The following is a 15,266-nucleotide window of genomic DNA, read 5'->3' on the forward strand; positions in this document are numbered from 1 at the left end:
TGAAACTAGCCAGAAACTCAGACAGGAAGAAGAGAGGCCGATAAGTAGAGAACAACTGTGTCCCTTTCCTGCCACAGGCCTCCAGCCTGAAGTAGGCCCAACGGAGCCGAGGAAGGGAGAAATGGTAATGCTAAACCAAGTCCGGAGATTTGATTGTTATCTTGGACTCGGCATTCCAATCGCTGAGTCAAAACGGTTTGAATCTTGGAGTCACCATGGGGTGTAAAAGACCATCTGTCTTTAGAGAGGGAAGCGTCAGAGGGCCTGCCTGCAGGATTGTCTTCTGGTGGCAGCAGAAAGCTTCCTTCACTGAACAATTTTAAAAGGGCAGTAGGAGAAAAAGAAATGTTTCTGATCACAAGCTGTGCTTGTTCAGCATAGTGTAGATAAGGTGTGTTTTGTTTGGCAGGGGCGATAGGTGTGTTTCTGCAGGAATTGCCACAAGCCAGGGCCTGCCAGGAGAAGGTCCCTGCACTGGGGGTAATTTGGGGGTTAACCAAGGAGACCAGGCTGCAGTTCACCAGGTTCAATGCAGCTCTTGGTGCCCGTGGCCCACAGGCCCTTGTCCCTAGGGAGTCACTAACCCTTCCCTGGGAGATCTCCTCCGATTGTCACAGCCAGTTGGAGCTGTTTCCAGTGGCTGCCCCACCCCAGGAAGGAATGGAATCACCACGAGTACAATTGAAATCCAGTACCCGCTCAGATGAAGGATTTCAGCTCCAGACAAGCAGGGCAGGACCATCCTCTGGGCAAGGACACTGAGGTTCAGAGCAAAAAAAAATAAAGCTAAGGAGGAAAAGAAAAACTTGGTGGTCCCAGGGCTTTCTAACCTTGACCTCCACAGTGTCATCGAAGCCTGACTTTGTCTGTGAGATGAACACTAAGTACTGCCATTTAAACTATTCTGGTCAACTGTTTCTATTTTCATGATGGTCTGCATCTTTCTTCACGAAAATCACAGAATGTTAGAGCAGCTGAGTGAGCCTTAGTGCTTCTCCACAGCTGCAGTTCTGGAAAAGCCTTGCATCCACAGACTGCTGAGAATCTGGTGGGTTCTATGGACTCACTGCCCAGAAAAAAGTGTGCCTGGGCCTCAACTCCCTTCCCATATACTTCCCAGGGACTGACATGCACTCGGCCACCATTCTTGACCCCCTTGGTCCTTGCTGGTAGAGCCCACTTCCCTCTAAACAGGCTGAAAACACCAGATATTCCATGTCTAACCTCCCTTATAGCTGTGTCCCCACCCTTGCCAATGAGACTGGTCTACGAGGAGCAATGGAGAAAAGTCTCTTTCTGGTAAAAAGAGAAGGATGAGGGGGCAACCCTCTCCTTTGGAGGTTGATGTTAGGAGTCCGGCTGCCATCCTGCAACCGTGAAGGGAAAGCCAAGAGAAATACAGAGCTGAATTACTCAGTCCTGCCACTGACCGCTTCTTGACAGAGATTACATATGTCCTTATGGTTGGAGCAGCTGTTAGTTGGGCTTTCCTTTTCTTGTCGCTGAAAGCAGCCGTTGACACAGTGGATTCCCTGATGACCATCCAGCATCTTCTAAGAATTCACAGACCCAGCTTAGGAAGCCATGAACTAGAGGCTGGTCTCATCATTCTAGCGATGTCTTCTCAGGTCCTCAACTTCTTCCAGTGACTGAGCATCAGCTCACAGAGAGGCAAAGGCAGGCCGGATCACAGATCTCCAAGCCACACTGGGCTGTCTCTTAATCTTCTGAGGGAATTTGTATTCAAGGCAGTCTTCGTATATGGTGGATGATGGATAAGAAACATCCTGCTGGAAAATACAGGTTCTCAACCTGCTCGATTCCAACCTTTGTTGGGAACTTGGGACAGTCTCCCCTCTCTGACACTGTTTCCACATCTGCTACTTCATGCTACCTTGTCTTAAGGGACTGTATGTGAAATTGCAAAAGTAGGTTCTTGTTTGCATCTGTGGTTAATTTCTTCCTGATCACAGTCCTTCCAAGGCATCAAAATGCAGCCCATCAACCAGAAGTGATTCCAGAGATGAACAGGAAGCTAAGGCTTTCTTCTTTCATTTTGACCAAGAGAGCAACCAGGGGTAAGCGTGCCCAGGGCAGGAGCTGGTGTCATCACCTGCTTCTCACCGTCCTCCTGGCTTGTCCCCAGCACCTCGCAGCCTTGACTGCCTGCTGGCTCTACAGTTCGGGGTCTTGTTGGTTCAGAGAAACAAAATCCTTTAAAAATTATATTTCTGGAATGCCTGTAAAGCGCTAGGCAGACACACAGATCACAACAACTCAAAGCTTTGTTATTGGCTCCGAACCAAAGTTGCACACTAGCTTATTCAAATCTAAAAAGCCTAGCCTGGTCTCTGGGTGAGCACCACATGGCTAAAATTAGCCTGGCCATCTGCTGAGACAGCAGCTGGGCTATTCTGAGCCCCAGCAGGCCTGGCTGGAAGTGGGGCTGGCCCTGGGTGGGGGGGACACTGTTGGAGAGTCTGTCCCTTTACAGTTAAGGTGGGTGACGGGGAGGGACGGGAAGATGCATCCACACGGAGGGGAGGCCAGTGTCACTGCGAGGTTTCACAGGAGATTGGCAATGTGGGCATAAGGTCACCTTTATAGTCTTGGGCTCTTCCTCCTGACTGTCCAACGGCTCCCAACGAGCACAGGATTTGTTTTCTTTGTCCTGGTCCCTGGTTTCTCGTTTTTTACCTGGAGCTTCCTGTTTTGACTCCTACCCCAGCAAAGGCATTCTCCAGGATTTCAGCAATAATGGCCAAGATTTACTGAGGGCCTATCAAGGTCAGGAACCACGCTAAGTACTTTACAGGAATTAGCACACATTCTCAGAGCAACTCAGAGGTAGGTACCAAAAGATTTCAGGGATTCAGAATGGCTTGATTCATCTTTCTGCGGTGAAGAGAAAGAGCCCTGGTTGAAAGGGCTCAGATGACCCTGGGAATACAGGGGCTCTCCCCTTTGGGCTCTTCCCCCAAGCTGAGCCCATCATCGGTTCTCTAGAGGGGGCAACAGTAACCCTCAGAGTTCGGGATCCACTGAGCTACATACGGGGTGGGGAGCTTGGGGGTACAAATGTAACCTATATTGACATTTATAGATACTTCATAAACAAGAGTCCAGTTTTATATTTATAGCCATTCTAACCCAACATCTCAGATCCTAGACTCAGGCCAATTAGGCCAGTTGTCTCCAGCCCCCTATCTGGTTGCTTCAACCATTTCTGTACTTGGCCATAAAGCCACAGTTGTTACCTGTAGCTTCCTTCTTCAACTGTCCATTGCCTATTTCTTCTGCCCTCAGCCAGAACTGTAGCTGATGTTTTTGACCTGGTGAAGTGCCCAAACCTTCGTTCCTGCGGGTCTGAGTCCTCAAAAGCCCCGCCACTGTCATGAGCTGCTGACTTCCACTGACCGCCCCCCCCGTGAACGCGGTGATGCTGAGAAGCGCCTGGGCTGCAGACACCGTCCTCCCGCCTCTGCGGTCCAGCATCCCTATTTCCCACTTGGTAATCAGTCACTCCAGCCAGTAGAGGAACCCCTTTCTCTGCTTGTGGGGACGGTGGCCTTTCAGGAGCCCCAAACAGCCAGGTGGCAGCCTTATCTTCTAATTCATTGGAACCACTGTTGTGGCCCCTAGGGAAGCATGTCTCCCTCAGGACCTTGGACTTCCAAACCAGCAGAGCTCCAGGGGAAGTCATATGTGCCAAGAGCCAGGAGCTACTCCCACTCCACCCCTTGCTTCCCAGACCATAGACTGGTCTCTGATCTTAAGCATATACTGGGATTGGGATTGACACATACACACTACTATATAGAAAATAGATAACTAAGGACCTACTGTATAGTGCAGGAAATTCTACTCGATATTCTGTAATGGCCTATATGGGAAAAGAATCTAAAAAGAGCGGATATATGTATGACAGATTCACTGCGCTGTACATGTGAAACTAATAGAGCGTTGTAGATCAACTCTGCCCCAATAAAAATTACAAAGAAGAAAAAAAAGCATATTCTGGGGCCTAGAAGCTCGAGCCCCATCCCCTCAGGGTGCTGCCTCACAGCCGAACCGTCAGAAGCCATTCCGCCTTCAGTCAGGCCACTTCCGAGGGACGGCGACCGTGGCAAAACCCGTGGACTCACGGGCACGAGCCCACTGCTGCACGCACCACCTGTGCTGAGATGAGCCCCTCGCCCAGAAGCAAGGCTGCGCAGACAGCATGGTGGTGGCGCGGGGCTAACGTCCAGGTGTCCCCATCACCAGCACCGTCCACCAGTCGGCAACCTCTTACCTGAGGAAAACGTTTGCAGGCCCTATTTTCTTTTTACTTCTCAAAACGAGTCTCCCCAAATCTACCTGCTTATAACCTAGATCCTGGCTTGGCTCTGCTCTCTTAAGCCAGAGAAATGGGCAAACTGAGGCTGCTGTCCAATCTTCCAGGCAGAGGTTCAAAACTGGCTATTAACCCCCAGTAAGTCACAATATAAAAGGCCTTGTTTGAAGAGGCAGAAACACTATTCCTTAAAAAAACAACTCCCGATCTTTGGGGAGTTGAAACACAGAATTGAAGGGGAAGGAACTGAGGCCCCTTTGGAAATGTGAAATCCTCAAGCACCCTGGTGACAAGGAGCCGAACAGGTTGGAGATAACCACTCCTGATATTCAGATCTCTGTGGAGAGAAGACACGAGGTGGAAGAGCTTTCAGCGTGAACACTGAACACACGGAGCACACACCCTGCACACGCCACAGGCTTCACTCAGGGGACTCGCTAAAAGCACAGTGCTTTGTGGTTCACCCCAGCGCAAAGTTCCAGTCATGTCACTACAGCAGCTTCACAGGAGTCCTCTGGGCTGTCAGAGATGTTCTCAGCCTCCAAGAGACAGCGGCGAGAGAGAGGAGCCAACGCCAAACCCATTGGTTAACGCATCGGATCAATGGGGCTGCTTCTGTTCAGCAAGTTTAAACCTGGGGCGTGCGCCTACACCGTGTGCAACGGCGTGGACCGAAACGTGAGCCAAGTGCTGCCTTGGGCAGACGCGGCTGTCGCGCAAGGGCATCTCCAGGCAAAGGCAGGAGGGCTGGCGGCTCCCAGGAGAGGCTGAGGGCAGTACCTCGTCTCACCGAGCACCCTGTGCTTCTGTTATGATTTAAATTTTAAACTAACTGTGCACATTTTCACTGCTACCTGGAATTTTTATAAAGTGAAGAAAGAAAACCAAAATATGAATACTGAATCATAACATGGCAGGTTCTCTCTTTTACAAGAAAAATACGGAATCAGAGATGTGAATCTCTCTTTAAGAAAGAAATTAGTTTTGATTACAGAGAACCTATTAAGCAATCACTCCAACCTAAAAATACTGTCTAATCAGGTGAGGGTAATTGCCTTTCTCTGTGCTGATAAAAAAGGCGAAGAGGGCTTCCCTGGTGGCGCAGTGGTTGAGAGTCCACCTGCCGATGCAGGGGACGCGGGTTCGTGCCCTGGTCCGGGAGGATCCCACATGCCGCGGAGCGGCTGGGCCCGTGAGCCATGGCCGCTGAGCCTGCGCGTCCGGAGCCTGTGCTCCGCAACGGGAGAGGCCACAACAGTGAGAGGCCCGCGTACCGCAAAAAAAAAAAAAGGCGAAGAATACAGAATATTCAGGATCTATGGAGCCTGAGAGAACTACTGAATGGCTGGCTGATCAGGAGAGACGCCCTCAGGTCAATGGTGCTAAGGATTTTCATCAAAATTTAAGGACACTGAAAAAACACAAAGACTCTGTTATCAAGTTGATTTGCCCGTATCTGAAATCCGACACCCTAACTTGGGTTTGTGTGGCCCTCAAAGTTTGCTGACTGCAGAAAGTCAGAAACATGCCTATGACGGGATACAGCCACAGTTCCTAAACTGCACCTGCCATTGTAATCACTAAAATGTAGCTCAGCTCAGAGAAAATGCGTTTTTCTTCTTTCCTGTCTGGAATGATGTCTGTCCTTTGTTGCTCTGACCAAAGATTCCGGTGCAACTCTGGGTTTGAGACAACAGTTCATTCTGCTGCCTTCTCTTGCCTGTGACTCTACCTTCTGGCCCACACTTCCTGTTCTTCTCTGTAAAAGGTCAAAAATGTCATAAGATATCATCCTGGCTTTCAGGGAACTTAAATGTAAATATTTGATAAGCACCACACTCAAATATACAGTAGTAGCATGAGGCAATACAGTATATGTAAAATGGTACTCCACAGAACAGAACAACATGCTGACACGTGTTTTATCACCACTAAGTATCTGATAAACTGAAGAAAAAGAAGAATGCCCTCCTATGCTTGGTTTTCTGTCACTCAGACACGGCACTCCTACTGGGCACTGCCGCTTGTTGCCTGGAACATTCTGTGGTTTCATAGATACGGGTACAAACAATCCCCCTACAGTCTTTGTAGACCTTGCACTGTGAAGATGAAAAGATCTGCACTCAGAATGAGACCAGACACACAATACACAAGTACAGAAGCCATTTCAATTTTAATTCAGAATTACTATTAGCCCTTTGGTATTTTGGTGATATAGTTTTAAGTCAGAAGACAAAACTGTTGAGAGGAAAGTTGAGAATTTCAAATGCAACTTAAAATTACTACACTACATATTCTGAGAGCTGCCACGTTCCAGTGTCTCTAGAAAAGAAAAGCACTTTTCGTTTCTGAGAAATTGTTCATGTTCCTCCCTTTGGTCTCCCCACACTCCTCACCAAACACCACCAACAAAAAGCTAAAAGGATGACAACAAATGCAAAATAAAAAAGGAAATTTAAATAGTATGAAATTAGTTTTTATTTTAACCTCAAAATAAATGCTTAACATTTTTCCAAAACTAAAGATGAACACTTAGAAATAAGGGTGGAAGATTATTTTTTCCTTCCCTGGGGAAACCAGTAAGGCAGACGTTCTAACGTGGCTTGCAAGGTTCTTTCATTGGACTAGTCTAGACACACAGAAAAACCCTCCCCAACTTTTCCTCTATTGTTAGGTGTACCTACCAGGGTTATGGCTGGCAGGAGAAAAACCCAAAGCAACCCCCGGCCCCACCCCCCCCCAGCAACACAAACAAGGGATTTGAAAAGTTGGGAGAATCATTTAACATGTGACCTAGCGTTCATATAAAATCCCTTCTAAGGAGGTTTAGTGAAGGTGCTATCCCTCAGCAACTCAGCTGAAGTTTCTGGTCAGTCGGTACAAAGCACGTCAGGTGTGAACCGCAGTCACTAGGCTGCCACGCCTCACAGCTCACCACAGGGAGGTCTTAAAGTTGAACTTCAGCTTCAGCAGATACTTCAGACTGACCTGAGCAATATCATAGACAATGTACCTGGAGGGGAAGCATGTCAAGGTACAAACGGTTCCACGCGGAGTGCGCTTGCTGCCCCTAAGCCGGCCTGCTGGCCACACCCTGCAAACCCTCATTTGCGGGGGGGGGGTGGTCAGGTCTCTCACCCCAACCAGGGAGACCACTGGGGGGAACTCTTCACCATGAGACACACAACAGGATAGTCTCTAGCCAGCCCCTGCTGCGTATCAGTGACTCCACAGCCCCAGAACATTCCTTTGGGCTCACACAGCACACTCGTAAAAGGATACTCGTTATACAGTAGACAGGTGTCGTTAACACCAGATGAAATCCCAGTCCCAAGAGGAACCTCTACACCATCCATAGTAATACTAGCTGAAGGGTCAGGGGTAGTTTTGCCTAAACCTGCAAAACAGAAGGCAGAAGTGATATGATTTGTGGCAACAGATGTTGAAAATGCTCCAGAGAGATGAGATCTATGTGTTCATTTAAAAGACACACAAATCCCATCTCACACTGCATCCTTCTTGCAGACATAAAGCTGTACGTATATTATCAAGTCCCAGGATATCAGCCTTAACTGATTTTCATAAGCATAGTAGTGCCCCTGCCCCTCTTTCTGTTGAGCAGAATTCCAAAGCCCTCGCTTCAACTAGTCAGTAGGAGGTCCTAATCATCACGGGCTATGAGCTGCATCAATTCAAGAAGCTCCAGGTACCACTATGCCACCAGAGGTCCCTCAATGCTGAAGCTAAGAGTCAGGTTAAAACCCAGAGCCAGTGCACCTGGTTACTGGAGCTCCAACCAGGACTCTTCTGGCTTTGGGGGAAAGAAAGCCCCCTCCCTGCGCCGTCCAGGGTGCCTGGGGCTGCAGCAGCAAGTTTCTGAAACACATTACCTTTGACACTGTGCTTGCCCTTGGGTAACTTGCTGATATGCGAAGCGTGCTTCAGTTCATACCTATTTACGAGAAGACATGTTCAGAAGAGCCTCCAAGGTCACTGGGCTCTCAAAACAACAGTATGACTAGCAGGGCAAGGCCACGGGAGCTGCTGAGATAAACACTCAGAGAACCCAGTCCACCTTCCCTGCTAGGAACTCCCTCCTTCTCTGGTTCTAGAAACTGAAGGTGCAGCCCCTTTTGAACGGTTTATGCCCATGATCCCTGCCAAGGGGCCGCTTTCAGGAAAGGGCCCGTTTAGAGCTGTGGTGTGGCTGGCCGTTCTGGAGGTTTCTGTCCAGCTCATGAACCTGGGACCCCTCCTGGTCTGTTACATAACCCTGCTCTCTCTGGGTTATGGTTGATAGGACCAAGGTGGACAATCAACCCAAGCTGGGCCAACCAGACTTTCTCTGCAGGGAATCTGGAACTGGGATTGAGATTCCAGTTCAATCTGAGTTGGTCTCAGACAGAAAATGTACACATCAGCAGGGGGACAGGGGCCATGAGGTGACCATCCTCTGTGCAAGTCAACCACTCTGTTTCACAGTCCACAGAAGAATGGACACTGCCAGTTCCTGAGGCCTGGCTGTATTCCTGTCCTTGGTCTTGTGAGGCGTTCCTGTATCTTGTTTGCTTAACATGCACTGGCGTCTGATACCCATTGCCTAACTGGTGGGTCCTCTTAATCATGGTGGGGAATTTTCAGGATCAACCCCCCAGCCAAGGGAAGCTCTCCTTCCTACAGCTCACCCCATCCACCTCCATCAAGTGCCACCAGCCCCAAAGCCAGGGTTACTCACATGTTTCCAAGGGCAACTTCTCCCAACAGGATCAAGCCTATTGGGTCTCCCTGGGAAGTGTGGCAGTAGTTGGCACTCTTAGAGACCATGTCGGCGAAATAGATCCCCTTACCAAACATGTAGCCCGTCTGGAGGGATGGAAAAGGGACAGCTGAAGACCTTCTCACGGGAAGTTAGCAATACCACCTACTGACTGCGTATCCCCACTTCCTACAGCGCCCCCGGCAGGCGGCAGAGGCCCATGCTCAGGAGCAGGCTGTTCAGACCCCAGCTCTGCTGGGTACCCAGGGGCTGGAAGAAGTTACCTAATCTCTCTGGACCCCACTTCTTCTCTGAACGGGGGAAAAGTACCCCAGGGGGCTGCTGTGAAAATTAAATGAGTTAATAACAGCTTCTTAGACCAGGGCCCGGCACATGTGAACACCCAGTAAACATGGCTATTATATTTATTCCTTTTTGTAAGTGAAAACGAGGTTCAGAGAGGTTAGGGCGTCTGCTACCACACAGCACTCATGAGTCCAGTCATTAAGCCTCTTTGCTCTCCTCTTTTTACAAGTACAAAACGAGGGGCTTGGAAGGCTATTCCTAAGTCCCTGCCTGGTGGGTCACGTCTATAACCCAGCAGGTGACATAGCAATCGCTCAGGTCTGGGTCAGGCTCTACTACTCATTTATCGGCACATTTCACCGAGTCATATGCTGAAGCTCAAGGAGGTCCCCCGCTGGGAGGTGGGAGAGGCAGGTCTGAACTCAGCCTGGCCTGCGGCCAAAGTCTGCTCTCTGTCAGTCAACACACCCAATTAGCATTCAAAGCAGGGCCTGGACACTTACTTCCTTGTTCCAGAAACTGTGCTTGATATGTGTGCAGCTACGCTCTCGATAGTGAGGGTCAGGAGAGGGACATCTGGCAACATTCACCTTATCAACCATGGCTACACCTACATCTTTAAACAAGGCCCCTTATTCACCGGGGCATGTGCACTTCTCACGCAAGTACCCACAAAGCTCTGGTGGAGACAGCAGCAGAAACAGGCACTGCCCACCCCCCTCTCCCCACAGCTCCCGGGCCAGGCACGTACCACAGGTGCTTCAGGCGGGGCTATCCGGAGACCCTGGGACAGGATCCCAGCGAAGTTGGTGGTCCTGGACCCGTGCCACAGCAACCTTCGGTTATGCAGCTGCTTAAACGGCTTGTAACGCTGGCTCTCTCCTTCACGCTCTATCTTAAAGATCTGGCGGGAGTGTTGAATAAAGGAGAGAGGCAGGAGGAGCCACTTGTCACTCCAGTTGTAACAGAAAGATCTGACTAGACACAGGAGAACCGCCAGCTGCCCCCAGAGCTGGAACACTTGAAGGCCTTTTGCAGTATGCAAGGTGTTTCAATCAGGCTGGGACGGAGCAATGCTGCTAGTCAAGGTCCCATTTAGCAGAGACTAGTTATTAAAATTAATGCTACGTGTAGGTGCACACTTGAGGCACTTTATTTTGGATCTCTGATAACAGTTCTGATTGCAAAACTAGGTTCTGGGGTAGGAAGTGTCTTTTAAAAACAGAATAAAAAGCCAACCCCAAACCACAGGACTACGAACTTTTGTGTTCCACAAACAACTGAGTCACTTCCTCCGGTGATTTAAAGCAAAGTTAACTGCTCCTTTCTACCTAGGCCCAGGTCGGGGGAGTGAGCAGGGAAGAGCTGGCAGGACACAAAGCGGGAGGAGGGAGGAGAGAGCCTTACATCGACGACTTCCAAGTCATACGCGTTGTGTGTGGTCGCGTGAGTGTTCTTAACATACTTCCTAATGATCTCAGCCTCTTCAGAATCTTTGTCCACCACCTAGAAGAAAGGCGTCTGGAAATTAGAGCAAGGGAGACCCCCAAGAGAGCCGCACAGAGGCAGGAAGAACAATCTCAGGCTCAGCTGATGCACAGGTAATAAACGGCCCACGCGGAGCCCGGGCGGGACAGAGCCAGCCTGTGTTCCGAGCCCTACCATGCTCGCTCCGGGGCAGGTGCCAGGCCAGTGCCCCCACTTCCCCAGGCATCGGCTTCTTCATCACCTATTTGGGTGAGCCCAGTGTTCCTTCTGCCTTAAAACCCTGTGCTTTGGGATATCAGGGAAGCTAGAAACACGGGGCTCACTGTCTGGGAAGAGGGAACCTCTAGAACAAGGAGCTGGCTCTCAGGTAACAGTCCAGCTCACCAAGAGTTAAAACACCGGGGCCAGGAGACACCCTGCAGTCAAGACCTGCAATGAAAAGCAGCAGGGATCCGACAGGCTCCAGGGGTTTTGATGAAGGGGAGGAACGCTCCAGTCTCTTCTGAATCCTCAGGGCCATGCACATCAGGGCTCAGAGCAAACACCCGCCAAATAACCATCAAATAAGGGAACCTCTGCCTAAATAAATGGGTGTGCTATGGGAAATACTACGTGTGTTCTCTTACATTTTCATACTCTTATCCAAAGTTAAGAGAATTCATGAATTCTGGTCTTCCTCATTGCCTCTTAATTAAACGGCTTCAGAATCATAGATGGAGAGAATAACAACCCCTTCACGAAGAACCAGGCCATTTGGTGTCCTACCCTGCGTACACCCACAGACCTATACTTTGTCCTAGGCACGGAGCAAAGACTCTTTTAGTGACGTAAACACAACACCAGGCTCAACAGATCGTGGTGCACTTGAACCTCCTAACACTGCAGGGAAGGACACAGGGGCTGAGGAAGCGAGAGGCACACGGGAGATGTGAGACTAGGCTCAAGGCCAGGGCAAGCTCGGAGCTGAGGCAAAAATTTCTCCTCCGGCTGGCCTAGGCAGGGTCACTGCCGCCCAAGCCTCCAGCACACCCAAGTTCAACGACTATGTGCACCAACAGAGCCACTTCGACTCTAGACGACATGAACCCACAGGCACCATAGTTTTATTACAGCTGCCATCAGGCACTTCTACGTCTGAAGTAGGACACCAGTAACAGGCCTTGCCGAGTTCACACTCAACAACCTCCAAAATCAGAGACCCTCTCTAGATTAAGGGGAAAAACAAAACTTTAAGGCCCCACAACAACAGGTCTTCACACTCAGTTGAGGCCTTGACTTGGAAGCCTGCCTCGCAAACAAGGTGCTTCTTTACAGGTGAAATGCTCTGAGGTGCTCAGAGTACCACAAGCAGCAACACCTGGGAACCTGTCAGGACGGTCAATCCTCGCACCCCAGCAATCTAACAAGCTCTCCAGGAGATCCTGACGCACATGCAAGTTTGGAGACCGCTGCTCTTGGGGTGAAGGGTTTGGACGCTTCAGAAAGGGCAGGCGCTGTTACCATGATGTCAGTTTTCAGCTTCTCATAGTTGACATCGATGGGGTCCTTGCTGCTGTCATCAGAACCACCCCTGAGCAGACTGTAGGCCACCTCGATGTCCAGCAGGTTGTCCAGCATTTCCACCTTGGCCTGGAGGAACACAAGAAGAACCCTGAGCTAAGGACCAAGGTGAGGGAGAAAGACTCACCCAGGTAAGGTCCAACACAGACAGTGAAGCGGTGCCTCCTAGCTGCTCAGGGACAGCCTGTCATCCGTTCACAGAGGAACACTCCTAAGGATTTCTGGAATGCTAAGGAGGCTGGCTCCCCGGGGGAGAAGAGGCAGAAGCCACACGGTGATGGTAAGAACGGTCTTTCCTCTTGCACGCACCGGTCGACAGGTGGGGACTGATCACTGGCTCCCTTATGAAGCAGAGAGGGAAAACAGGGAGGAAGACGCTCCCTCTCTCCTAAGGCTCCTTTTCCCCAGACTGACGTGGTCCAGCAAGGGCAAGAAAAACCAACCGTTCTACCCTTGGGCAGGCTCCTAATACGGGCAGAAACCCCACTTCAAAACGAGGGCCCAGTGGTGGGCCTCCAGCACTGGCCGCTGCCCTCAGGGATTGTGACATGGAGGGGCAGTGGCACAGGAGCGACACCCAGCCCTGCAAAGCCCGGGACCCGGGGCTCCTGCTGAACCTCGGTGCTACCTGCACGCTGTCTGAGTTGCTCAGGAGCGGAGGCTTCTTCATCCCGAAGTCGTGGGGGATCAGGGTGTAGAAGCGATTTGAGAGATCCAGGATCTGGGAGTCGCTGCTGCCCTGGGACACTGCCTTTAGGAGAGGGGACAGAGGGAACAGACTGAAGCAGCGCTGAGTCCCCAGCACCTGGCTGGGCTTTCCCCTCTGGAAGCTGGGGGCTGCAGCCGAGTCCCGAGGCAGCCTGCGGTGCGCACAGGCCAGGAAACCTCCTTCCTGGGGTGCCACTCAACTGGGTGGTGGCAGGATCTCATCCTCAAACTGTGCAGCTTGGCACACACGGGGCTTCTTGTACACAACTTCACTTGTACAGAGAACTGTGTAGTTATAGACTCATAAACCTCCACCACTCCGCAAAATGTCACCTGCGGCATCTGGGTGGTGGGCTCATGGCTTTCAACTTTTTGTATGTTTGTAAACATTTTATAATAAAATGTTGAAAGGGAGAGAAAACCACTGCTATCAAATTCAGTCAGGCCCCTTTGGCCACTGACCTACATCTTTAAGGTGGGGAATTCGTCTTTGGTGCCCCTGGAGGGCCAGGGCCAGGCACAGAAAGGCGAGCCCCTCCCTATGCTGCGATGCCAATTAGTGCTCTATGCAGAAGGTGCTCAGTAAATGCACAAAGAGACGGAGGAGCTGGACTAGTCACTGCATACTTGGCAGACATCCTAGGGGCCTACAGGATGGTAGAGGGGCAATGACTCAGCACCCTGCAGGCACGAAGCTCCTAGTCTGCTTCTCACTGTGACACAGGCTTGTCCACACCCTAAACCTCTGCCTGTGCTGCAGTGTGCTCTGTGCTATGGGCAAAGGAAACCACCCCAGCCCCTCCGCCTGAACATTCTGGAACAGGAAAGAGCCTGGGCTGAGGAAAGCCTTCCAGGTCTCAGGCAGTGGGTAACAAGGAAAGGGGTCACTGCTCAGGACCGGCTGTAACCAGATTTAATTGCTACATTTCAGGGCCTCCTCTCCAGCACCAGCCAGAGCCCACCTCCCTGGTCCCACTTCAGCTTCCTGTGTGCTCTTCTGCTTTCACACGCCACTCCCAAATACAAGTGGAACCCTCCAGCCCCTTCAGGGCAGAGGCTTAAATCAGGCTCCGGGGACTGGGGGACGTTGGAGATGCTCAGCAAACTGATGTTGAATGAACATAAATGAAAGAAAGACAATGTTTAACTTCCTGTTTGATGATTTCCTAGTAACTGCAAAATAAACTCAGCTTCTCTTAAGGACACACAAAACAAAATCAGAACATTTTTATGAGGCAGGAGATGAAATTCCTCATTAGGTGTATAGGGAGTTTACTGCATAGCTGATAACTGAAAACACCGCTAATTCATTAGTACTGTGACCGTCTTTTTGCAAGTGGCAGGCATTTGTCATACTTGTTGAATTGAAAACATCTAAATCATCACGAATCAGTATGCCTCTTTCATGTAACCTTGAGTAAATGTACTGCTGCATGCTCTCCACCGCCCCCCTGCCATGACAGGCCAGCCAGGAGACCCCCCCTGGGCAGCTGGAGGAGAGGTCGGTCCCTCGCTTACCTGCTGGACCTCACTAAGGATGGAGTACGCAGCCTGGATCTGCCTTTTGCTCAGCTTCCCCAAGGGCATCTTCTGAAGGTCAATCTGAGGAGACAGGGGTATTTTTCCCTTTGAAAGTACTGTGCAGCGAGATGATGGGAGAGCCAGACCAAGCAGCACTCCAGGCCTCCTGGGCCCTTAGAGAAGCAGTCACAAGTCTTTCTGGTCCTCCCGGGGACACCCGGTGACCCAGCTGCACAGGCTTTGCAGCCTCGCCCCCACTGCAGGGGACAGGAATCTGTGAGGGAAGATTCTGGCTCACTGCCTTTACGGCAGGGATAAGCCAAGCAGGGCTCGTCCACCCCTGCACTCAGTCTGAAACAGCCCCACGCTTCTGGAAGAAGGTGACACAGCAGGACTCCCATCTAATTCCAAAGTGAGGACAAAGGTGCACCCTCCCCCTGGGGTCTCAGAGCCAAGGCCATTCCCACCCGGAAAATAAGAACCATAAGGCGGTGAAAATTATTTTTCTGAGGACACACTCCTGAATATCCATGCTTATACCAAATCAATAGCGTGCCCTTCAAATCAGTCACCCCGAGGTTAAACATCCGT

General features: G+C 50.6%; 1 protein-coding gene across 1 annotated transcript in view; it reads right to left on the bottom strand.

Annotated features, from left to right (window-relative positions):
* Nucleotides 1-6,790: 6,790 nt before the first annotated feature.
* Nucleotides 6,791-15,266, bottom strand: part of PARP1 (poly(ADP-ribose) polymerase 1) — a 58,456-nt gene continuing 49,980 nt past the window's right edge. Inside the window, exons 16-23 of the mRNA XM_024130640.3 lie at nucleotides 13,075-13,197; nucleotides 12,387-12,515; nucleotides 10,806-10,904; nucleotides 10,150-10,302; nucleotides 9,072-9,199; nucleotides 8,227-8,288; nucleotides 7,619-7,733; nucleotides 6,791-7,349 (exon numbers count right to left, since the gene is read on the bottom strand). Of these exons, the coding sequence (XP_023986408.1) occupies nucleotides 7,268-7,349; nucleotides 7,619-7,733; nucleotides 8,227-8,288; nucleotides 9,072-9,199; nucleotides 10,150-10,302; nucleotides 10,806-10,904; nucleotides 12,387-12,515; nucleotides 13,075-13,197 (891 nt within the window). The 3' untranslated portion in view covers nucleotides 6,791-7,267. The remainder of the gene's footprint in view (nucleotides 7,350-7,618; nucleotides 7,734-8,226; nucleotides 8,289-9,071; nucleotides 9,200-10,149; nucleotides 10,303-10,805; nucleotides 10,905-12,386; nucleotides 12,516-13,074; nucleotides 13,198-15,266) is intronic.

Source organism: Physeter macrocephalus, chromosome 4 (genome assembly GCF_002837175.3).
Source record: "Physeter macrocephalus isolate SW-GA chromosome 4, ASM283717v5, whole genome shotgun sequence".
Lineage (NCBI taxonomy): Eukaryota > Metazoa > Chordata > Mammalia > Artiodactyla > Physeteridae > Physeter > Physeter macrocephalus.